Genomic DNA, 25371 nt, shown 5'->3' on the forward strand with positions numbered 1-25371 from the left:
AAATGTCACTAAAAACTGATGTCACTCACCTTCACATTCCCCTTAGCTTGGCTTTAGCCTTTATTGACATTACAGTTACAGTACAATACAGTGCTTACTGTAATACCTGTGTTTGACACTGACAAATGAATCACATTAGTCAACAAAACAGCCCAAGTAAAGCTATTCCTTCTACAGCAAAGAAACATGTTTGAAACAGCATGACTGCAGTCATTTGTTGCTGGGAAGCGTAAAATCCTGTAGAAAAACAGTTCATAGCACTGCTAACTTCTACACACACACACACACACACACACACACACACACACACACACACACTATTTACAGTGCCCAATGATCTGTTAATACTTTGTTATTAAACAAATATAAGGCAAATATAATAGCAATTTTAACCCACATTTCATCCATTTTCTTCAGTCTTGAGCAATGTCTTCATCACCACCTTATCATAACATTTTTGTCTTTTATTTTGAAAAGCACATCATAAATAATAAATTATAACTCATTTTCTACCATGGCCATGTTTCTCAAAATGATTTTACATATTGCACATTCGTAATGTAGCAAAACTTGTGAGAGACAGATAAATGGGTTCAAACTGTTCCAAGAGAGGTTGCTGTACCCTGACTTTAGTCCCAAGTATGAATTTAGGAGAGCTTTCTCCAAAGCAGCATTATACAAATATTTTCACAGTTAGTAGTACAAACAACAAACCAGTTTCTTCTGTAGGCTGTAGTTAGACGTAGCCCTCTCTTTCCAACCATCAACTGATTTAATCGCTCAGCTGTCTATTAAGGGTTCCTGTAAATAAAGTAAAGTAGCAAAGTTAGGTTAAATAATCTGTATGGATTTCTCAGTAAAAAGGTTCTACCAGGACAGGGCTCCCTGTCCTGGTCGTTGTGTCCTTGGGCAAGACACTTTACCCTACCGCCTACTGGTGTTGGCCAGAGGGGCCGATGGCGTGATATGACAGCCTCGCTTCTGTCAGTCTGCCCCAGGGCAGCTGTGGCTACAACTGTAGCTTGCCTCCACCAGTGTGTGAATGTGAGAGTGAATGAATAATGGAATTGTAAAGTGCTTTGGGTGCCTTGAAAAGCGCTATATAAATCCAATCCATTATTATTATTATTATTATTAAAAACCGAACGATCACGACTTACACTTTGTTGGTACAGTCCATTCCATTGGTTGCGGCGTTTTAGTGCATGTGGTTGACAAGCAGCTATACAGAGCATCAAACAAACTCCAAGGAGACACACACTGAAGTCCAACAGATGTTGCACTGCCACACTCTGTTCCTCCTTTAGAAGTAGGAAATAAATGAGGGTACAAAACAAATCTCTGAATTGTGGCTAAATCAGCTATGCTGTTCAAGTGCAACATACCGTACCTGTGTTAACATGACTGTAAGAGTGGTATCATCCTTGAAGTTCAGACTGTAGCAGGTTGGTGATAATGTAGGCAGCTGGTTACTTGCCTCCACATAGAAGGATGAAATATTTTTCTCTGACTCAGGGCACTCTGGAGGACGACTTTATTAAAATACATAACATTTATGAGTTTTCTGACTTTTTAGGTCACTGAGGAAAAGTTGTAGTTACACTGTAATTAAGTTAAGAAACATGTTCTTTACAGAACATGATAAACTTACACACTTGTTGGCAGGAGGTCACTTGGGGCACTTATAGTGAGGCAGGTGTAGCTACCATTGTCAGATAGAAACTCTAGTGTCAAATTAACATTTTCATTGCCTGGGGAGTAAAAAATTACAATCAGAATGTAAGGTGATAAAGACTTTCACATAATATCACACCCATAGCACTCCATGGCAAAACTAACCTCCAATAAGCAGCTGACTGGCTCTCAAGGTTGTATGTAGACTGAGATCTCTCAGCGAGACACTCGGAGAGCTGGAAGTCACAAGAGCAAGAGGAACCTTGAGATGTAAATGGGTGACAGAAGAAGGACTCTTTGCTGAGTTAACTGAGGTCTTTCTGTCCTCTTCCTGCTTGATAAGAGGTGATTGGACTGAGGAATTAAGCTCATTTGCTTTCACACATAGGTGGAATGTTGATAAGGAGGACAACACACGGTTCCAGTCCTATGAGAATAGTAAAGTGCACAAATTACACACAGATACAATCAGGGCACAGAATGTGTGGGTATATTCAGTCACAGCCTGCACAGCATCATATTTCCTATGCACACCAGCACCAATTATCTATTTAGAGAAGGCATGGAGGAAAATTAGCTCAGTTTACTAAGGAAACCTACTATACTCATTCCCAGCTCCATATTGTTATCTTTGGACTGATCTAAAGTTTCTTTGCATGAGTCACTGCTCTAAAAAAAAAATCCATATTTGTCTGACATCAGGCCTTGATTCATTCTCAATCTGAACCCAGTCATTTTAACTCCCCTATCTTTAAGGTACATTTCTTCTGATTAATCTGATTAATTGCTCCTCTGTATAGAATATTTGAGCCTCAAAAAGAACCAAGAGTAGAAAAAAAAATTGATACAGAGAGCTTAGAGCAGTCTGCAACCTAGGTTTTGACACAGGTTGATTGCACGTAAATATTTGAAACTTCAGCCATGTTTATTGTGCATCCACTACTCTAATATATAGATAACAGAAAAGAGCAAAAACCCAAAATTGCTATAGTTAAAATCACTCCTCACCTTTGTTATATCAGGGTTAGGCAGAGTGTGAGTGTTGCTGTAAAAACTAAGGCAGATGAATGAAATAGCCAGAGTTAGCAAACACAGGAAAAATGTAGTCCCTGGAGGATTCTGTGACACATAATCTCTAAGATTAGTCAGCGGCTGCCAGAAACCCATCATCAGGCTCCACAAAAAGCAGAGATGTGGCGAGCTGTAAACAGAAGAGACAAATTTCACATAACTTAAGTAATGTACCTTTTCATTATTATTAGGCAAGTTCAATACATCTGTTCTTCATAGAGGAAGACAATTTCAGTAGGAAACAAATGGAAGAGAGCCTGGAGAAATAGAAGTATGCAAAGGAATGAAAGTCAGTAGAAGAAGAGAGAGTATGTGTGTGAATGAGAAGTAGACAGGTGGAGTGAAAGTGAAGCTGCAAGGAGCAGGGGTAGTGAAGGTGGACCTGTGTAAATAGATGGGGTCAACCATTCTAAACAACAAACATTGCAAAAGACAGGTGAAGAAGAGAGCACATAGAGACGGCAGGATGGAGTCAGGTTTTAGGGGTGATTTGTAACAGTAGGATAGCAGCAATAGCAGAAAGAGAAGGTTTACAAGATGCTAATGAGAAATGCTATAACTTTGGTTTGGAGACAGTGCCGCTAACAAAAAGTCAAAATTGTAGGGGGCAGAGTTACTCAGAGTGACCACAGGGACAATTCATGGATTCATATATACATGCAGGGGCAGGGGTGTGACAGAGGAGGATGCTCGGGTCAGAGTAATATGAGGCAGATTGGAAGTCCTAAAAGGAGAAAGAAGTCTGTTCAAACCCACTCCAAAATGCTTTTAGCAGAGGTGGGTGCCTATGTCTCACATTTTAGCCAGTGTTGCCCTCTTGGCTGTTTGACCTTTACTCTCCAGAATAATCTCTGTTCAGACTTTGGCACTGGGAGACCAGAAAGTTTATCTCCACTCACCTAACATCTAAATGTAATCTTCCTTGTTGGGAACAGAAAGCCAATCTTGGTCCAACAGACAGGCACCCTGTAGTGCAGTGATACAGATAGTGTACATAAATAGATATAATCATAAATATATACACAAAAACTTTGGCATGAACACACATGCTCTGTATTGCACATACATGGAGACATCGTGTATGAAGCAGTTAAACTTTTCTAATGAAAAATCTTTGCATGGATCACCTAGTTATGTTCATAGTGAGCATTAAGCTGTAGAAAATCTGTAACTTTTATTGTGGAAATACTATATAGCTACTGCTTAACAAAACAGGATATTCGGCATGTCTTTTCTCGAGCGGACCTCGTTTTCAACATAACCACATTTAGTTTGAGCAAAGCTGAAAGCACGTACTCTCTGTCACGTGACTGTAGACAGTTAAACGCTTACTTATAAAAAAAAAAGAAGACATCTATGTAGTAATTACATTAAATCAATACTCTACGCAACAGGAGACGTACAACTAGTCTAACAACCAGCTCTACTGGCAAAGATTACCGCTCTTATGACGCTAACTAGCTAGCTTTCTGAAATATAACGTCATACCTCGAGCTCGTATGCTTGTTCACGTCTCCGCGCTTGGTAAAATACACCGGAATAGTTTCTTAAAGACAAGTAAACAAAAGTTCGACATTTAAGAAGGAAGTTCAGCAGTTAAATAGTGACACGCCACCGCTGTCACTTTACGACAATACACTGCTATGACGACAACAAGGACCAGATCACATGACTTTAAATGGGTTTTTTTAAACGGGGGAAAAGCAAGGACACAGCAACAGTAGATATCATTATTGTTATCTTTATTCTTATTTTGAGCATTAGAATATATATATATATATATATATATATATATATATATATATATATATATATATATATATATATATACACATTGGGTGAATGTGCAGTAGTAGCAGCAAGCAGGTGAATTCTGTACATTAATAACAGGGCTCTAGAGTGCGACCAATTTGGTCGCAAATGCGACCAAATTTTTCAGTGGTGCGACTAAAAATAAATATTTGGTCGCACAGGTGCGACCAACTGTTCCGGTAACAAAAAAAAAATCTCTGTAACTCTCCGTGTGGTCAACAACAGACACACATTATGCCCCTATCGTGGACTAAACCAATCAGAGATAGTCAGGGGCGGGACCTCTCTGATTGGCCGTGGTCCAGTTGAAAGTGCAGGTGGAAGAGAGAGGTGAGTAGCTTGAATAAAGCGATATCAATTCATTAACGGATTCCACACAAAGACCTAAACACGGAGCGGACCCAACACATCAGAATCAGCTTCGTCTTTCTCGGCTTTCTCACCCGACGGCCTGAACACGGACACGCTGTCGGAGCTTAGCGATTCTTCGGGTCCGCGCTGTGTTTACGTCTTTTTGCGCTGATTCTGAGCTGCAGGTTTTGCCTCTCTCCAACCAAAATTCACCGAGCCTGCAGCAAAAGAAGCAGCAAACTGCGCTTCACATTTGATCAATGTCGTCATGAATTCCCTCTGACTTTTGCTGTTTTGCTTCCACCACGATAAAAATCACACTTCCTGCACAGCTCTCTCTCTCTCTCTCTGTACTTCAGGAACAGTTTCCCGTCTCAAATCTGTTTTCTGCATTATTCATTCGCTTATTACCCACCAGTCTAGCGTTGTTTACAGCGCTTTTTCTTTTTTCACTTAAATGACCTCGGACAAGAAAGCCTAATTTCTGCTGTTCAATACTGAAGAAATTTAAATTTCTTAAAATTATGCAAAATTGCAGAATATTTTTAAGGTTATCTGCTATAAAAAGCCAGACCAGGAAAATCTCCTTCATGTTTTCCTGTGTTTTATTCTCAGTTATTTTCACACAAAGGCATCTGCTGTGATTTTCACAATTCTGATGAAGTCTCATGTGTATCAGTACTGATAAATGATCAGAATTATAATATTTCTGACTGTCTGAGGCTAAATTGAATCAAATCAGGACTTTGAGAACCGGAATTGAATGGATTATAGAAATCAGTGATGATACTCAGCCCTAGTGAGCAGCCTAGGCCTGAGAGAAGTGGATGTACTGTAGCTGTGGGTAATAAGAAAAGATGAAAAGAACTGTTGATAACTTTTTTGTTAAGTTAAGGCCTGATCTGTCTGAAATTCATAGCCAGTGCTCTGACACAGTGCCATCAATATTTGAATGCTGAAAAAGCACAGTGTATCCAGAAAACACATTATATGCTGCAGTAAATGCACTGCCCAAGTGTCCCCTCTCCCCACGGCCTTTCAGCAGCAGACAGCAGCAAACAGGTCGTCAGAGGAGGCCAAGATGATGATTAAGTTTTTAACATTTTCTACAATATTGACAAAGCACTTTAAGCACAAGTTTGTTAGTTAATAATTTAGAAATTAATATTGTCTGTATGGACTTCCCCCCCAAAGAAAGTGCACATGTAAAACTGCGGTGTTAAGCGATGCGGTTGAAAAATTTGAGTGCGCCTAACTTTTGTGCCGGTACGCCTAAATTTTTAAAGTTAGGCGTACCGGTGCGCCCATGTCAAAAAGTTAGTCTAGAGCCCTGAATAAGAATAGACATCTGACTATTTTGGACATCTGACTATTTTACAGGATAGACAATATAAACATATTTAAATTTAAAGGAATTTGAAATGTACATTGTTCCTTGGTTTAGTGTCTGGAAGAGAGTCCTGTCTCAGTCAATTAGAGATGATGTGAGCGGGCGGGTGTGTGTGTTTAGGGCACGGATGGCTTGGGGATAGAAGCTCCTCTTGAGTCTCTCTGTCCTTGCCCGGAAGATGCGGAACCTTCTACCAGATTGTAGAAGTTGGAACAGTTTGTTGCCAGGATGGGACGGGTCCTTCAGTATCTGCGCTGCTCTAGTCCGGCATCTCCTGGTGTAGGTGTCCTGAAGCGGGGGGAGAGCAATCCTGCAGCAGCGTTCTGCTGTACGGATCACTCTCTGGAGAGCTTTTTGGTCCTTCACACAGCTGTTCCCAAACCACGATGTCATGTTCTGTGTGAGGATGCTCTCCACAGCGCCTGTATAGAAAATCCTGAGGATCTTTGGAGAGACCCTGAACTTCCTCAGTTGTCGTAGGTGATACAGGCGCTGCCTAGCCTTTTTGGTCTGGGCCTGAATGTGGGCAGCCCATGTCAGGTCTGAGGAGATGTGAACACCAAGATACTTGAAGGACTGCACCCTCTCCACTGGAGCTCCATTGATGATAATGGGCTGATGATAATATATCCAGAATATTCAGTGGTAGCAATACCAAATTTGTTTCAGCAGAAAGTCTGAGGCAGCTTCAGCCAAATGTTGAATCAAATTCATTCTGCTGGAGTTGTATTGTGTCATGGTCTGTGGGAGCAGACTGTGTGAAGTGTGAATTTGGAGTTCTATTTGCATGGTCTCTTATATATGAACACAACTTTACACCCCATACGTATTGGACTAATATGCCATATTGTTTGATTTGATACCTATGGGTATTATAATGCTATTTAAAGAAATTCAACCTTGTATATCACCTGTTTCTCTCCCCAATCCTGTGGATTCACACATAGGAAGAGTCTGTCTACAAACCATAGTAAAGGTAATAAGAATCTTTGTGCTTTGTTCCAGAGAGAATCTCTGTTTGTTCCATACGTGATTTCTTATTGGAAGTCCTTTGTCAGTGACATTACTTGGAAAAGAGTATGGACAATTCCTAATAAGCATCTTGTACCCAATAAAGTAAAAGAAGTTTCATTCAAAATACTTCATAAATATTATCCTGCTAATCATTATATGACAAAGTTCAAAAGGGACATAAATCTGAACTGTGGATTTTGTGGAAGTCAACCTGAGACTGTGCAGCACCTCTTCTGGATCTGTTCACATGCTAGAACGTCTTGGAAAGACTTCAGTAAATTCATTACTGGACAGCTCTACAAGGACTTTACTCTGAAATTGGAAAATGTTGTATTTTGTTTCTTTTGACGGCAAAAAAGATGTATACTTTATAATAAACTTGTTAGTTACCTTAGCTAAATTTTATTTCCACAAATGCAAATACATTAGCCAAAAGCCTAATTTTAAACACTACTATAATGATACTCTGTCTTACATGAAATTGATTAGTATTAGTGGATCACACAGGAGGTGATCAGGGAAGTAAAAACATGTGAGGAAACAGCCAACTAGATGAACATATTGATGCCACAGGGAAGTCTAAACTAAGCACATAGAATATGGAAACAAGACTTTCAAAATAAACAGGAAACATGACAGGACGCAGACATGACACAACTTGACAACATGAACCACACAGACATGAAACAAGACAGATTAGACACACTAACCAACAAGGGAGACTTAACAGAGGTGATGACACAAAGGAATCTAAATAATCAAAAGAATATAACTAGATGGACTTAACCATAAACAATGAATAACAATATACAAGGAAACTCAGATCCAAACTAATAACAGCCACAACAAGAACTTAACATACCTTCAATATACCTAAGAAAAGAAATAGAGGAATAAACTCGAAGTGCTGGGTCAGAGAACCAGCTACTGACATAGTGGTAACTCATTGAAGTGTTATTGAGTATTCATAACCAGCCACTTTGCGGATACAGTGAGTAAAAGCATTGGGTGAACTGTTGTATGTCCTGTTGCTCCTTCTCTTGAAGCAACTGCTGATTTTGGAGCAGTGTTTCATTAAGAGTTATTTGGAGCATTTTGTATTTTTCCTCCATGTCTTCAAGCTTGCATACCATTTCTTCCTCTTTTATGTCCTGCTGTTCTTTCTCGTGAACAAACTCTTTATTTCTCTGCAGTGTTTTATCGAGCCTTATTTGCAGCACACTGCCTTTTCCCTCCATGTCTTTAAGCTTGGAGTCCATTTCTTTCTGTTTTGTGTCATGCTGCTTGTTCTCTTGAAGAAACTGTTGATTTTTGTGCAGTGTTTTATTATGCTTTACATGCAGCGCTCTGTATTTTTCCTCCATGCCTTGGAGTTTGCACTGCATGTCTCTCAGGTCTGTGTCCTGCTGTTCTTTCTCTTGAAGGGTCTATTTTTTCCAGAGCTTCATCAAGCTTTACTTTGAGCTCCTGATTCACTTTGACCATTTTTTCCTGTTTTATCACACACGCACGCGCACGCACGCGCGCACACACACACACACACACACGCCTTTTAAAAAGAAGTGATCGCTCTGTTGTTTATTTAAAAAGTTATTTACAAAAAAATCTAAACTTCAGAAAATACTGAATAACTCAAAAATGATTTATCCCAGGATTAAAACATTTGCAACAAGTGTTACAGAAAATGTTCATCAGCATAAAAGTAAGTAATAATACTTGGTGATTTCTCCACAGAAAGGTGCATATTTATTGGGTTTATTATAATGATTTTCACATATTTTGCATGAGAAAGAGAAATGCAAAAAAAAATAAATCTAATTTTCTGTCTTCTTATTCAAATAGAGGTACATTATTAATCTCTGTACCACTTAAAGATTTTTGTGAGAAGCAGTGATGCCATTTCCCTTTGTCAAACATCATAGAGCTGGAACTACTGATGCCAGTTAAGGAGTCCAGGTGACTTTTATAGGCTTGAAACGCCATACATCAGGCTGACCCATGTGTAGCAGGTCTTTGTAGGGGGAAGCGCTCCACTGGAAGGGTGGCACTTGGTCCCAGGTTGGACCACTCACTGCCACCATGCCGTACTCTCGAAACATCTCGTAGGAGGTCAGCTGCAAAGAATCACACACAATGGCTCAAACTCAGTGGACATCTCTTTTAAACTCATTTTTACTTACGGCAAACCAAAAAAAAAATCTTCAGGGTGCATGATGGGTAAAAGGGTTAGGGCAAAGGGAGATGTGAAAATGAAAACCTTCATGTCTGTTCCTCCGTGTGGTCTCTGCTTTAAGGCGCCAAATGGATATGTTCCATTAGCTGGGTTCAGGTCTGACCGCGCTGAGATCGCATTCTCTCCGTTCTCAGGTGGATCACAGCCGTCACACTTTGAGAGTGGATCTTCCTTAAAGTTATTATACCTGAGGAGGAACAGTGTATCTCATGAATTAAGAGACCTTTTTCTCCCTAACTACAACATCTATCAGAGATTGTTTGTTTTGGGAATACAAATCTGCTACACACAGACCGTACCTCATCAGGCGGACCATCGAGTCCACATCTGTAACATCTGTCTGGTTTCTCTGGAAAATCTGAGCCCGAGGATTCTGGTCCAGAGAGAACCACGGGCCAAACTTCTCAACCAACTCATTGCAGCCACTCTTATTAAATATTTCCACATAGTACCTTCAGAAAGAATTTGGAAGTATGGACAAAAGAAAAGACACATGCATAATCTAAAGTACAGATTAACATTTACCTTAATGTTTGCACACCAAATACTTACGGTATGTTGTAACTAGCCCAGTATCCTTTCTTCAGCAGTTCCTGAGTTTTATCAGCGTAAATGGCGAGTCCTCTGCAGCATTGGAAAAAATAAAATGCTTGTTTTAAGGTCAGATCTGATAGGGTTATATATTGTCAATAGAAACACTGAATAAATGATCTATTTTGATCCAAGTTCGGGTGCTGTGACTTACGGAATCTGCTCCAGCACGACAAAGAGCCCTTCTGTGATGTCAGTCTTCCCTGGAGTGAAGAGGTTGTAGTTGACAATCATCCACTGGTTGTTGTAACTGCAAAGCAAAGTTAAAAGTGGCCTTCTTTTCACTAATACGCACAACACGGACAAAACAAAATGTTACATAATCTGGTCTTCAGTGAGGATTATCAACACAAGCTAAAAAGCAGAACAGTCTGGAGCCTTGTCAGCAGATCAAACAGTTTCTATTTGATGATTAAAACTAACTCACGTTCCACTGTTGTACTTCGTGAAGATTTCTGCCCAGTCCTTGCCAGTAGCAGCGAGCCGATTTGCAACAATGTTTCTCAGCCACTCCATGACTGTTCCAGTGGGCTGAACATATTTCCAGAGAGCAGGGTTGCTGTTGCCAATGGTGGTTTCCAAAGTAACCTACAGACAGAAAAAGAAAGAAAAAAAAATAAAAGCAGTAAGATAATCTCAGCTTTCCCTTTAAAAAAAAAAAAAAAAATCATATTCTGTTATATAATGTCAAGTATAAAGAGATCTTACCAAGCCGCTGCTTAGGATGTAAAAGTCATCCCCAGAGAAGATGGATCCAGGGTAGGATGAGAATGCCTGAGTTCTTCCAGGAAGAACATAGTTGTCTGAAAAACATGAGAGCACGTGCTGAAGTCACACTATCAACTAGTCCCTAAAATAATTACATCAAAAATGGTGCTAGGGTACTTTTGGGGTTTTAAACGTGCATTAAAGAATTCAAAAGTCAAGCATTTAAGGACATATCTAATTGTTTTGCCATTATATAAAAAAATTGGGACCATTGTTTTTGTATTGTAAATCTGAAAAGTAGAGTGAGCAGGTATCTAGAAACAGCAACAGCTAAACTGGAAAAATCAATGTCCAAATCATCTAACCTTTGCCTCTCTAACTTTGTTGTCACTCAACCTGATCTGTCCCTCTGATGTGCTCATTTCTAATCTCGTCTCTCCTGATCAATCCCAATGAATCTCATCACCAATCAGGAGGCACACTTGCGTCAATTAATTACCTAGAGGAGAAACTTTAAAGGCAAAAATGTATTTCTTCATTATGCGCAGCATGGCCTGGTAGGTGTTCCAGGTGTCATGTGACACCAGCAGTTCCTTATTGTTAGGCAGAAGCTTAATCAGTGCAGAGCAGGAGCCAGAGCCAATGGGTCGGGTTTGACTGGATTTATTCAGAGCCGATTCCAGGTCCTCAAGGTCTCCGCCCATTTGGAAAAGTCTGTTTGGGCAACAGCAAGTGAAAGTTTAAAATCTCAGCAAAAGAGGGTAAAACATGTTTGAATGATTCAGAAAAGGAGATAACTACTTACAGGAAGCCAAATGGGTTGAGAGAGAATGACCCTATTGGCAAAGACAGCTGATCATTGTAGCTGTCCTCCAAACCTTTGAGCTGCAGCAATGTCAGACGCACCTGATGAAGAAACAGATAGCACAAAGTCTGATTTCTGGCCTTTAAAAAAGCTTGTCATGTAAGGGATTTTTTTCAGTCCTGCTCATTGTACCTGGTACCAGTAGGGTGAGTTTGGATTATTCTCTATTTGGTCCTGAATCCACTGCATGTTGGTTATGATGAAAGACTTAAGGCGCTCGCAGTAGGCAGATTCATACATCAAGGGTTCGCAGTAACCCATTAGAGTGTTCATCCAGTGTTTATAGATCAGCTAAAAAACACCAGCATACCTAGTCATTAGAATAATTAAACCAAAAATATTTTAACGTCTGACCAAATGAGGGTTAGACTGACCGGAGACGTTGCTGCAGCCTCAACTGCACCTGCAGCGTAAGCCTGGATGCTGTCGTTGTACCGACTGCTGCTAGTCACCTCCAAGAAAGACCAGCTGAAAGAGGGAGCATAAAAATGTAAAACGATCTCCAGAAAAAAAAAAAATAGATTTATGAAGTTTACAGCACTGTGCAAAAACCTTGAGCCACCCCCCATTTGTTTACATTTTGCTAGGAAAATAGGTGGTGCAGTGCTCTACTGAATTATGTGCAAGCAAGGTTATGAATACAAGTCAAAAGCAAAGTCTGTGTAAATCTAATCAGACTGAAAGTCAAGTTTTGGTATGACCATCTTAATTTGCCAGCACAGTCTGAACTTTCTTAAACTAACTTTCGTGTAATTTCTTTAAGTAGGTTCAGGAATAGTTCTCCAGGCTTAATACTATTAATACTTCAATACTGAGTGTTTTTCTATCCAGGTATGACTTTATGGCATTGGCAGTGTGTTTGGGATCATTGTCAAGCTGAAAAATGAAGCAGCTGTCAATCACATGCTTTTCAGATACTATTATACGGTGGATTAAAATGTGAATGCACTGTTCTACATACAGAGCTATTTTGTTATATTTTGTAACTTTGTAAGAGATTGCATTTATATGTATTATTACTATTATCATTATTATTCATGTTATTGTTATTTAATCTATTATATTATTTCATTTAGTTGATTACTGTTCTTACTGTCTTGGAGCAACTGTGACCACTCTGGGATTAATAAAATATTCTGATTCCGATTGATCAATTTTAACAAGATCTCCAGCACCACTGGCTAAAACGCAGCTCCAAAAAAAAAAAACGACAGGGCGTCCACCATGTTTTACAGAAGGCTGTAGATACTGGTTCTACCTCTTGCCTGACCTCCTCCATACATGGTGCTATTTGAACCAGAAGTTTCAAAATTAAATTTATCACTCCATCAGACCTGTTGTCACTGATCTTCAGTCCACTTCTTGTGTAATCTGGGGACCTCAGTGGCTCACCCTTTTCTTTACAGAGAAGACAGATTTCTTTATGACCTGCCAGTTTCCTCACTTTTCATAGTTTCCACAGGCCACACACTATGGATGCTGTATTATCTTTTCTATTTTTTTTGTTTTTGCAACTAAAGAAATGGGTGCAAAGGATGTGTTCTTGTAACAGGCTGCTAGTAACAAAGTGCCTAAAGATACAAAATATTATCTCCCCTCCCAAACAGAACAAACAAAAACCCAGCCAATGTCCAAAGAAAAACTTTTAAAGACCTCCAGAAGATTTCTCAGTGTGTCATGTGTGCCACTTCTGCTAATTTGGGTTCCTCAAAACAAAACCACAAGGATTAAATGTTGCTCAACAAGTCAACATTTACGAAAAAACAAGGAAAACAATTTAGACCATTGACACTGCCGAACACCATTCTGTTACAGCTTCATAGGGGATGATTGTTTACGTTCTTTATGAACTCAAATATTTTAATATGTATAATTTCTCATTTTTTCTTAAATTCTTGAACTAGTCTGAGAGAATCTGGATCGGTTTGGCTGTAAAACTAGTAAAACACTGTGTGTGGAACTGCAAATTATACACTAAACAAGTGGTGGGGAACTCCAGGCCTCAAGGGCCGTGTCCTGCAGGTTTTAGACGTGTCCTTTAGCCAACACCGATGATTTAAATGGCTAAATGACCTACTCAACATGTCTTGAGGTTCTCCAGAGGCCTGGTAATGCACTAATCATTTGCTTCAGGCGTGCTGACCCAAGGTGATATCTAAAACATGCAGGACACCGGACCTTGAGCTCTTCACCCTTGCATTAAACGATTAACCGAATAATTGAAACAATATCAGGAGTCAACGCTGCAACACGCTTTTCTTACTTTCTGTAAGAAACTGCAGCACTGACCCAGCTTGACCATTCACCAACGACCTATTTCAAGCACAAACCGCACAGACAAACCGAGCCTTTAGAGGCAAATAGTTTACATTTTAGACCAAGAACAGCCTCTAAACACTCACCCTGACGTTTCAATATCATCAGTGAAATTCGCCCAAGCCACAAAATCCTCCTGATATCCCTCTATGACAGACAGCTGTCCGGTTTGCTTGTCGATCACAGCCGTTCGTATTTCTGCTCGAACGGCCGTAAACATACAAAACAAAAGCAAAAACATCTTTAAAAGATCTAAAACCTCTGTAAAACTTCTAACACGGTCAGCTCCGTTCCGCCTGCACGCCATGTTTACATGAACAAATCATGTGACTTCGATGGGCCAAGTCACCTGACTACCGCCGGGACTTTCAAAATAAAAGACGCCGCCCGACATCCCGCATCATAAGTTCATCAGTAGTTCAGTCACTGTCACAAACGAGACATGAGACAAAAAGTAACATGTACGCAGCTTTTATACATATATAAAAACCAGTCGTCAGGTACATCAGATCTCTTGGACATTTCATTCTGTACAAAATACTAGTTAATCCATAGAAAACTGGACCTGCTTTTAAATTCATTATAAACTTCTGCAGATATTCGGGTCCATGTTTTATTCAGTCCATTTTACACAGAGCGTTGGGGTCAGGATTTGTGTGGAGGCTGCAGATGTCAGTCTTCCACACCACCTTCAGTTTCCATTGTCTCCAAAATTCCTTCCATAACTTCCGCTTTTCGCTGCTTTTTGGCAGTGACTGAGGAGGAATAAAACAAAACAAAAAAAAAAAAGAATAAATGGCAAACCTACTTTTTATTTAATTGTGTCCTGTTAACAAGGATTTGGTGGATTTACCATGAAAATGTTCAGCTGTTTTTCGCCTCAATGCCTCCACAGTTTCCTCTGCGTCAGCCCACTCCAGCACAAGACGTCTCCCGTACAGATGGGTGCTGTGGCATAGCGCCGCAAACGCTTTCTACATAGAAAGAGAGGAACACAACTGCTAATCAGTGTGACAGCCAAAATCCCTCTAAAATAAATATTGCCACACTTTACTAATTTGAGTCACTTGAGCTAAGACTGATGCTTAAAAATGTTGGCTGGATCTCCTTTTTAACAATATGCTACAAGATCAGTTTTAAGGCCAATAATTGGTAATGAAAACCAGAAATTAGTTAAATACATGCTTATCCCTGAATGTTGGTGAAAATGGTTGAAAGCACGGTATGTGCTAATATTCAGATGGCTGCTCTTCTCAAAACACTCGTTCGATTACTTCTTTTGATTAAATTTGTTCAAACTGTGATCATCAAATTAGATTTTTGAAATTGAAATTATATTATCTCTCTTGGATATGTCAGCTTCCGGCTTGAAATTGTTTCTAAACTTCCTATTAGCAGAAAATCTGTAACACAAAAATCTATTTTAATATTTTTAAAGCACATTAAAATATCCCACCTTGAGTATTTTAAAAAAAGTTCTTTATATGCTGTTGAAAGTACTGTATGTCACAGACCTTGGATCATTTCCTCTATTGTTGCCCTTCAATGTTAAATAATAAAATACATTTGGCGATGGAGACACCCACAGACCGACATGTAGCCAAATGATGAGGCCTACAAATCTACATGCTATAATATTCTGAGTAGCTGATGAAATGTATATTTTCTTCGTTTCATGAATCACTCACAAACCTTAGCATCTTGTTTGGTGAGGAAATCAACAAAGCCAAAACCTCGATGACTTCCTGAACCAGCCGCTTTCTTTGGAAGACGGACAGTCTTTAGCTCCCCAAATGTACTGAGAAGATGAAATACAAGGAGGAAATGTGAGTATTAATTTAGCTCTTCCAACAGCGTAAATAATAATAAAAAACGATAGCTGTGTACGTGTTACCAGAAAAGCTCCCTGATTTCCCTGACAGATGCTTGGAAAGGAACATTGCGCACAAGGATCTTGGATCCCGTCTGCTTCTTGTCAGCTTGTTTCTTCTTCCGTGTCACCACAGCTTTCCTGCACATGGGAAAAAAATGAATGAGTGGTGACAAGACGAGCGATGTCTTCATGCTACCACAAATTCTAACCATAAACATGTCAGCTGAAATGTTTAGGAGCATATTCTTGTAAGTAAATAGACATAAGTGGGGAAAAAGAAAACCTTTCTGATTCACATCTGACCTTGTGGCTCTCTCTGAAACCTTCAGCTCTAACTGGTGATCATCCACCTTACAGTGCTGAAGGAGGGTTTAAGGAGAGAGAAGACATTAGCCAAAAACCTGCTTGTGGAGAAAAGCTGCGAGAGTGTTGCTGAGGAGGTGTGGATGGTACCTGTAGCTGCCTCAGGGCCTTCTGAGCTGCTTCTGCCGTCTGATACTGGACAAAACCGTAACCCATTGACAACAGTTTGCCTAGAAGACAGAACAATAAGCATGAGAACAGTGATTACGCAGAGAAAAGCAGATGTTTAGCACAATATTAACAGCGTGCTTGTCTGTGATTAAACTTCAGATGGTTCTGAAGTCTCGTCCTCCCAGATCTGGACCAGGGCATCACTGAGCTCCTGGAAAGTCCAAGGTGCAACCTGTCATCTTCAGATGGACTGAAAAGTGTCCCAGAGGTTTTCTATTGGATTTAATTCAGGCAAGCATGGGGGGCCATCAATGATATCAATTCCTTCATTCTCTAGGAACTGCCTGCATACTATTGCCACATGAGGTTGGTCATTATCGTGCACCAGGAGGAACCCAGGACCCCCTGCACCGGTGTAGGGTCTGACAGCAGGTCCAAGCATTTCATAATGTTACCTATGGCAGTGATCTGTGCCTCCCTCCATGGATCTGCCTCACCAGACCATCACTGACCCATCAACAAAGTGGTTATGCTGAACAATCTTACAGCAGCATAACTTACCACTGAGTCTACAAAAATACTTTTCTTAACCAAAACATAATTTGTGGTTGAATAGTGAGCACTCCATTTGTATTATCAGTTAATAAGCACATGCCGGCACTTGTTCTGAAAGGAAATATTTGAAACCCTTCTCGGTACCTGTTTTATCTTTTTTCTTGGATATCGTGCAGGATTTGACTTTGCCACATTTGCAGAATGTCTGAAATGAACAAATAAAAACCATGACCATCAGCCAGTGATTAAACAGTTAATAATAATAGTATTTATTAATGTACCCACCTCCAATAGTTTCTCCTCTGTCGTGTTGAAATTAAGATTCTTAATGAAAAGCGTAGAACCTGGAAGAGCTTCCTCCTCCTCCTCTTCATCATCTTCTTCCTCATTTTCTATCTTCTTCTCCTCTTTCTCGGCTGCCTTCTTCTCTAATACTTAGTTAAACAGAGCAATGGTGGATTCTGATTATACATATCATACCCTTCAAGTCTGGAAAATACTGCTCTCTCTTAAAGAGACTGCCCGGCTGTGTTTTGAGAGAGTTTACCTGGTTCTGGTTTGGCTACAAACACCCCGACAGGCGCCCACTCCAAATACAGCGGGACATGATGGAACTGGATTAGGAATGAATTTGATCCAATAAGAAGTCTTCAGTATCCAGCAGTCAAAACATACTATATGCAGGTGAAAGGTTGCACACACCTTACTGTAAGCCATTCTTGTGAAGGCTCGTTTCGCTTCAGTCGACTCCAGAAACTCAACGATTGCAGTGAGTCCTGAAGGTGGCAGCAGCACACGGCCCAAAGAACCATAAGGTGAGAAGAGCTCCTCAAGCTCTGACGCCTGCACTCCAGCTGGAAGGTTCTTCACCAGGATCACTGTGTTGCTCCTTGCTGCTGCCGCCTGTAGATGAAGGGACGCAAGCCGTGGACTTTTCATTCAAATTTTCATTCACGCATTTGGATCAAGAGCACTGAGAAGTACATCAAGCATACCTGACTGAAGGAATCCAGGCTGACACTGTTATCCAGCAGAAACTGCCGCGTCTCCTGGACAATTTGTGTTTCCCCCAAAGCCATCCTCACTGCAACACTTCCCTTTGACTCCTGCAGGGGAGAGCAAGGACCATAGATACATGCAATAAATAAATAAAGAGGAAATGAAAAACACAAGTCTGTAAAAAGAGGATTTTTTTTTTGGATTGAGATGATGTTATTACTGTGCCATTAGCCTAAAGCATTTGAAAATGTGGTTACCAAACTATAACAGTCATAATAAACCAAATTGGTTTCAGCGAGAAACTGACCTGAGCAGTGGGCTATTGCTGCGGTATAGACTGTGTGGGACAAATCCATAATATCAAAAAGAAGATCCTATTATCACCAACACTAGGTCAGTATGCTATACATTACACAGAGCAGGTTGTTGGGACTTTTTCAAATCCTTATGAAATCTCTATGGAATAATAAACTAATCATAAACAAATCAGTTAACCAGGTATATGTCAGAGAGCTGGAATTACTTCTGTTTTTCACGTATTTGGTATCCAGTCAAACATTTTTCAAAGTTTTAGTCAATTAACAGATATTTATAAATAACCATACAGTCAATTCTGGAGGTAAAAAGTGGTCTGTCTAAATGGTTTGGATGTACTCTTACCTACCCAACAGGTAGTTCAATCTAACAGCTACTAAAAAAAAGTGAGACCCTTTGCTCAACCGAGTGGTCTTGTCTGTGTCTTGTCTGTGAAATCTACTGCCAGCTAGCTTTTCCTGCAGGGGTGGGGTTACAAGGGTCTTTAATTCTCCATGTACATTGAACTTCTGCAGGACTCAAAGTTTGATGGAATAATATTCAAGAGGTTAACCTTTTCTCTAAGAGAAAATATTTCAAATCTCTGTAAAACTGTTTATCTTAGGTTCAGCAACTGAATTTCAAGACTCTGGCTTCTGTTCCTTTAAAGAAAGATGGATTTTCTGACTCTTGCTACCTCCTTATAGAGAATGGATAACAATGATGACACAGCTGGCTGCCTGTGAGACTAATAAAAATTCATGAACACATTCTTAAATGGGACCCATTTATTAGGTGGCCGTCTGCAGTTTAAATAACTTTTACCAAGTTAATGTAATATAAGGTTGAAAGAGGCATTTAATAATTAGTTGTGCTGAACTCCCTTTTCCCTTATATATTATTATTATTTCTTCTCTTGTATTATATTTTTATAATTTGTTAAAAATTGTAATAAATTGTTCAGGCAGACAGGAGCATAAATGCAGGTGAACTAGATGTAAAGTCACTCACGTGGTCCAGGACTTGGCTTTTGGTGGTGTTGTATTTTTCAGCAATAGCATCTGCCACTGCACTTGTACCCAGAAACAAGGTGTTCCAGTTGTGTGAACTAGAAAGAAACCGAGAATTCAAGTGTAAGCTTAAAAAAATATCAGCATGAAAAACAGAGAAACAGACGGTCACTTTGATCCCGATTACCTGGAACTTAAAGCTTTAGTTTTAGCATCTTTTTGCCGTTTGTAAGATGAGGAGCCAGGACCGCCAGCATCAGAGTCACTCTTTTCTTTCTTCACAGTGGAGGGAAGCAGGTGAAGCATCCTGCCCTAGAGGTGTAAGAAAGTTTTCAAACAGCTGAATTTAATGAACTGCACTTTGAATCCAGCCATGAGGTGTAGAGTGATGAAGAAGTTCTGACAAAAACACCTGAAAAATGTGTCCGTCCAGCTGAGCGAGCGCTGTCACGGCGTTCTCTGGTATCATGTAGGTTACAAAGGCAAACCCTTTAGGTCTCTTGGTTAGCGTGTCAATTGGGAACAGCACATCAGATAAAGGACCTGCAGAGATTTTATAACCATGAAACACTTGGGACAAGAGCGCATTTCTTTCTACAGACGTGTAATCAATGTAACTCACCGTGTTTGCTAAACAGATCTTTGATGTCCTCCTCTGTGCAGGTGTAAGGAAGGTTTCTGATGAAGAGTCGGCCCGACTCTGAAACATCTTCCTCCTCCTCGTCCTCCTTGAGCTTCCTGCTAAAGTTTCTGTCAGTTTCTTTCTCTTTTCCATCTCTTATGTTCTTTCCCGCTAAAGCATCCACGCGAAACACTTCAATGTAACGCCCTCCTGAAAACACAAGGACAAAGTCTAGGCTTCATCAGCTAGTAGAGAATGAGAAATACATCTATAAATGTCTTTGTTTCCCCAACTGAATGGTGGCTTCAAATGTTTTCGCTCATATTTTGTGCAGAGTTTTTACACCCTGTAACATCTCATTCATAGTAACACAGCCAAATACTATGAACAGAAATAAGTCCTAATAATTTCACCTATATAATCCTTGTTTTTCTTCAAGGCCTTTTCCACCTCTTCCTCAGAGTGCAAGTCCACGTATACGTAACCTAAAAAACAACAGCACACTGTTAAGATGCATCTGCCTGTATACAGTTCATACAGACCTGTAGTGCTGTGAAAAAGTAATTGCCCTCATCCTGAATTATTGTTTTTGCATATTTGTCACACTCGAGATCATCAAAATATGTAAAATTTTGCAGAAAGACAAGCAAACACACAAAAGTGGGAAAAGGTTATTCAAACCTACCTGAATGTCCCCCAAACCCAATAACCGTTTGTGCCACCATTGGCAGCAAGAACTGCAATTAGCCATTTGTGATATCTGACACAAGTCTCTCATATCACTCAAACTCAGTCACACTTTTTTTTGAGCCATTTAGAGGTAGACCAGTGTGTTTTGGATCATTGTCCTGCTGCATAACCCAAGTCCACTGGAGCTTCAGGGCATGAACTGTTGGCCAGAAGTTCTCCCTTAGGATTTTCAGAGTGGAGAATTCATGGCTCTATCAACTACAGCAGGTTGTCCTGAAGCAGCAAAGACGCTCTAGACCATCACACTACCACCACCGTGTTTGATCATTGGTATGATGTTCTCTTTATAGAATGCTGTGTTAGTTTTACGTTAGATGTAACGAGACTCAAACCTTCCACAAAGTTCAGCTTTTGTGTTGTCACAGAATATGTTCCCAAAGGTCTTGGGGATCATCAAGAAATATTTTGGCAGATGTCAGACGAGCCTTTGGGTTCTTTTTGGTCAGCAGTGGTTTTCTCCTTGGACTCTACTATGTATGCCATTTTCTTAGTGTTGAATCATGAACTTTGACCTTAACTGAGACAAGTCAGGCCTGCAGTTCTGTAGATGTTGTTCTAGGCTCTTTTGTGACCTCCTGGATGACCAATCAATGTGCTCTTGGAAGTCATTTAGGAAGGCCGGCCACTCCCAGGAAGTTTCTCACTGTTGCATGTTTTCTCCATTTGAGGATAATGGCTCTCACTGGGTTTCACTGGAGTCCCACAGTATTAGAAATGGCTTGGTAACTTGCAGACTGATTGATGTCTGTGTTTTTTAATCTCTTTCTTTAGATTCAGTAATCAGGTCTGTGTGTGACTGCTATCAGCTTTTTAAAAAAAGGTGAATAATTCATGGTTTAAGAAGGGGAGAATAAAAATTTCACTTAGGACCAGGAAGGTTTGTATGGGCTCTTTCCCTTAAAAAAAATTAAATCATTATTTAAAAACTGCATTTTGTATTTATTTGGATTCTCTTTAGCTAATATTAAAATGAATTTGATGATTTGAAACATGCAAATGTGACAAATATACAAAAAAAAAAAAAAAAAGAAATCATGAAGTGGGCAATTATATTTTCTCAAGCCACTGAATACAGCATATGTGGGTGACTGCTGCAAAATGAGAAACTTGAAATACTTTTACTATCACACCTGTTCTATTTCCGCTTTCGTTCTTCCCAATCCGGACTGCTGCAGGCTTCAGTGGAGTCATAAATTCTCTAATTTGTTTCTAGTGGTGTTACAGGAAACAATGTTAGCGTCACAGATTCAGAGTGATACAGTGAACATTTCAGTGCCGACACTGAGAAGTTTCTTGTTCGCTCACCTCTTTAACATTGAACGGGACTCCTCTCAGCTTCACTGTGAACTCTGTTGTTGCCTCCGTCTGTAGTAAATACACAGGGGTTGGTGTGAATCACTACAAACTAGTAACAATGACAGAATGTAAAAATTTAAAACAGCTTCTGATAGAGGAGTCACCTCCTGCTTGGCAGGTTTCTTCACTTTACTCTGGTCCTTTTCCTCAGAGGTCACTGAAGACTTGACCTTTGAGATGTTTTCCCTGTCTCCACTCTCGTAGTCACTGTCTGTGTGCTGTAAAGGACCATCATCATCCTCTTCTTCCTCCTCCTCCGTGTCTGCTGTTTGTGCCACCTTTGACCGCAGGTAGTCCATATCTGATAAGCCAGACTTCAGTGCTTCTTTAGTGGCATCTGGAATCAACAGCATAGCAAACAATTAACAATAATTCACTGAACCTGGATGAATATTTTCTAATATAGTTTAATCTGATTTTCTGTGTGTACTTTAGAACAATATTTATCTGATATAAATTTCAGTATTTGATGTTGATGTAACCCCAAAATTAAAACACAACCACTACCAACCTTCATCCTCACTCTCATCATTTTCTTCTTCCTCATCCTCTTTGTCTTCTTCTGACTGGTCTGAGTCAAAGTTGAGGTAATCATCTGAAGCAGGTTTCTTCTTGCTTTGAGTCGTCTTCTTCTTCTTGTCGGGATCGGGTGCTTCCTGTGCAGTGTCGTTTGCCCAGGTCGGAGCTTGGCTTCGATTCTGATGCACTGACAGAAACTCCTTGAATTCTGCTTCCTCTTCCAGCTGAAATGAGATATGAGCCGATGTCCAAATATTAAGTGTTACATCATACAAAAACTGATGAGTTAGGCAAAAAAATTTTTAAAAAATTGTACTCTCACAGGCCACTTCATTGGGTACACCTGTTCAACTGCTAATTTACCCACATATCTAATCAGCAAATCAGTGAGGCACTGGTCAGTGTACTGGTAATCTTAACCATAACCTGCTGAACGTCAGACTGAGCATCTTAATAAAGAGGAACGGTGATTTAAGTGATTTTGAACATGACATGGCTGTTGGTGCCAGATGGGCAGGTCTGAGCATTTTTCCCAAAGCTTGCACCCATCTCCCGACCAACATCTCAATTTAAGAGCAGATAAATTTTAAAGTTTATAATTTACTTACATCTCCCAGAATACTGCTGGATTCCTTTTTCTGCTTCTTCTTCTAAAATTCAAACACACACACACACACACACACACACACACACACACACTATTGTATTAAAAACACAAATTCTATGAAATCATACTTATATTATTCTCTGGTAAGGCAGCAAAAAATTATGATATACAGAGGGAAGAATGAATTATAAAGATATATGGTAAGTTTTATATACAAGTACGACCTCTGTAATTACAGAGTGTCAGTTTACAAATACTGTTATTTCCCGTCCACAGGTGTTTCCTACCTTTTTGCCATCAGTGTCGGCCGGAGCAGAGGGTTTGCCCTGCCCTGAGCTCTGAGTGTGTTTACTCCAGGCTCTTGCCTTACTGGGGTCTCCAAACGCCTTACACATCTCCACCTAGAATAAAGGACAGGTAAACCATCAAGCATGCGCGTGTTCCCTCTCGAGGCACAGACTGTGTGCGGCTGAGGCCATACCGTCACTCTGGATGTGTCCACGAAGCTCTTATTGAAATGCTTCAGGGCCTTGTTTGCATCCTCCTCGGATTTAAAACCCACAAAGCCGAACTTACGGAACTTGCCGTCTTTGGTAAATTTCAGCGAGCAGTCTGTCAAAGTGCCAAAGGCAGCAAACATCGACCTGAATCTGTCCTCCTTCATCTGCACAGAGAACAGTGAAATTTAGCTGGGCTCAAATTAAAGGCTGCTCTCGCTTTGTGTTCACATGCGAGCGGGCTGTTTACTTACCCCATTAGGGAGGTTTTTAACGATGAGTCTCGACATCACGACAGAAGGTGTAATTCCACTGTTAACGCGTAAAACGGCTTTATATAACTTGTCAACAAAAACAGCGTGGACAAGAACCTCTAGCTCGCCATCTTGAGTGGGAGGGGCTTCTTCTTCTTCGGCCGATAGTAACCGTATCAGTGAATAAACGCCACCCTGTGGTCGGGAATGGTTACTGCGTATATAATCAAACAATATTTAACTGGGTGTTCTAATAATCATATCAAAAACACATTAAAAAAAACTGATGTTATATATGATATGAAAACATGTAACTATAACAGCTGTTCAAGTATTACTAAAATATGACAAGTTAACATCTGGAAAACGAATTAATTGTGACTGAAAGGTGTGGCGCTGGCTTTCTTGAAGTGTACACTGCAGGTCTTCATGTGTTTTCTGTTGTTGTTGCTTTTGCAAAACCTTTCATTGATACTACTATGCATCGCTGAGCATTGTTTTTCCATTTTTTTCTTTTCGGCTTCCAGTTCAGTTATTTGGTACTTTATTTCATTATAAAATTCTTGGAGTTTTTGATTTTTCCTCTGGAGAATAAGTTTTTCTTCTTTCTGTTGTATGTCCTGTTGCTCCTTCTCTTGAAGCAACTCTTGATTTTGGAGCAGTGTTTCATTCAGAGTTATTTGGAGCATTTTGTATTTTTCCTCCATGTCTTCAAGTTTGCATTGCATTTCTTCCTCTTTTATGTCCTGCTGTTCTTTCTCTTGAACAAACGCTTTATTTATCTGCAGTGTTTTATCGAGCCTTATTTGCAGCACTCTGCATTTTTCTTCCATGTCTTCAAGCTTGGAGTCCATTTCTTTCTGTTTTATGTCCAGTTGCTTCTTCTCTTGGAGCAACTGTTGATTTTTGTGCAGTTTTTTTTTTATTATGCTTTACATGCAGCGCTCTGTATTTTTCTTCCATGCCTTGGAGTTTGCACTGCATGTCTCTTGGCTCGATGTCCTGCTGTTCTCTCTCTTGGAGGATCTCTTTATTTTTTTCCAGAGCTTCATCAAGCCTTACTTGCAAGTCTTCGTTGTGTTTCTTGATGTTATGAAGCTTGCAAACCATTTCTTTATGTTGTATGTTGCTTTTTCTTACATTGTACTGTGAGTTGCAGTCATGCATACTGCAGCCCAACTGTGGTGTTCCTGCAGCTAGAAAAACTACCTTAAGCTCCAAACACAGTCTATTAACTGTATTTGAAGCTGGCTTAAAGGCGGCAGGGTGGAGAGTGTGTGGAGAACAGAAAGAAGGGAGGTTCAACCAGGGCCTGCAGCTTACACATGCCTTGCAGGTTAATCTGGCTGTGTATGGTCTTTGCTTCCTGCTGAGATGACGACTTGCTGTTTAAAATCAGTAGCTTATTGTTTAAAACAAAAGAAAAAAAACTTGGCTGCCTACATTTTTCTGCTAAGCGAAGCGTATCATCTAAATCAGGAGTTAGTTGGATTGCTAAGCAGCTGGAGCTGGTTGGATCTTTGGGGCTGAATTTTC

At 40.0% G+C, this 25371-nt stretch overlaps 3 protein-coding genes across 3 annotated transcripts; all 3 read right to left on the reverse strand.

Moving 5' to 3' along the window:
* Positions 1-27: 27 nt before the first annotated feature.
* Positions 28-4359, reverse strand: LOC146621210 (transmembrane protein 248). The gene is made up of 8 exons (XM_085368210.1): positions 4234-4359; positions 3645-3711; positions 2683-2875; positions 1840-2101; positions 1652-1751; positions 1391-1532; positions 1161-1301; positions 28-801 (listed from the first exon to the last, which is right to left on the reverse strand). The coding sequence occupies exons 3-8, from the start codon at positions 2842-2844 to the stop codon at positions 781-783; spliced, it is 828 nt and encodes a 275-aa protein (XP_085224336.1). The 5' UTR covers positions 2845-2875; positions 3645-3711; positions 4234-4359; the 3' UTR covers positions 28-780.
* A 4651-nt stretch (positions 4360-9010) lies between these two features.
* Positions 9011-14332, reverse strand: plbd2 (phospholipase B domain containing 2). Its single transcript, XM_085368211.1, has 12 exons — positions 14112-14332; positions 12084-12177; positions 11842-12000; positions 11650-11750; positions 11344-11558; positions 10845-10939; positions 10564-10724; positions 10291-10386; positions 10098-10169; positions 9845-9997; positions 9570-9732; positions 9011-9426 (listed from the first exon to the last, which is right to left on the reverse strand). Exons 1-12 carry the CDS (start codon positions 14330-14332, stop codon positions 9256-9258), a joined length of 1701 nt encoding a protein of 566 aa, XP_085224337.1. The 3' UTR covers positions 9011-9255.
* Positions 14333-14495: 163 nt separating this feature from the next.
* Positions 14496-23956, reverse strand: rbm19 (RNA binding motif protein 19). The gene is made up of 24 exons (XM_085368212.1): positions 23836-23956; positions 23566-23748; positions 23372-23485; positions 23086-23127; positions 22470-22701; positions 22063-22295; positions 21908-21967; positions 21733-21811; positions 20266-20337; positions 19853-20062; positions 19643-19773; positions 19418-19542; positions 19232-19328; positions 17923-18033; positions 17630-17830; positions 17475-17541; positions 17213-17361; positions 17072-17132; positions 16352-16431; positions 16202-16257; positions 15920-16036; positions 15718-15823; positions 14879-14999; positions 14496-14780 (listed from the first exon to the last, which is right to left on the reverse strand). The coding sequence occupies exons 1-24, from the start codon at positions 23869-23871 to the stop codon at positions 14698-14700; spliced, it is 2766 nt and encodes a 921-aa protein (XP_085224338.1). The 5' UTR covers positions 23872-23956; the 3' UTR covers positions 14496-14697.
* Between the last annotated feature and the right edge of the window lie 1415 nt (positions 23957-25371).

Source organism: Diplotaxodon limnothrissa, linkage group LG12, assembly GCF_057381915.1.
Source record: "Diplotaxodon limnothrissa isolate DT_005_m linkage group LG12, D_limnothrissa_male_GT1.1, whole genome shotgun sequence".
NCBI lineage: Eukaryota > Metazoa > Chordata > Actinopteri > Cichliformes > Cichlidae > Diplotaxodon > Diplotaxodon limnothrissa.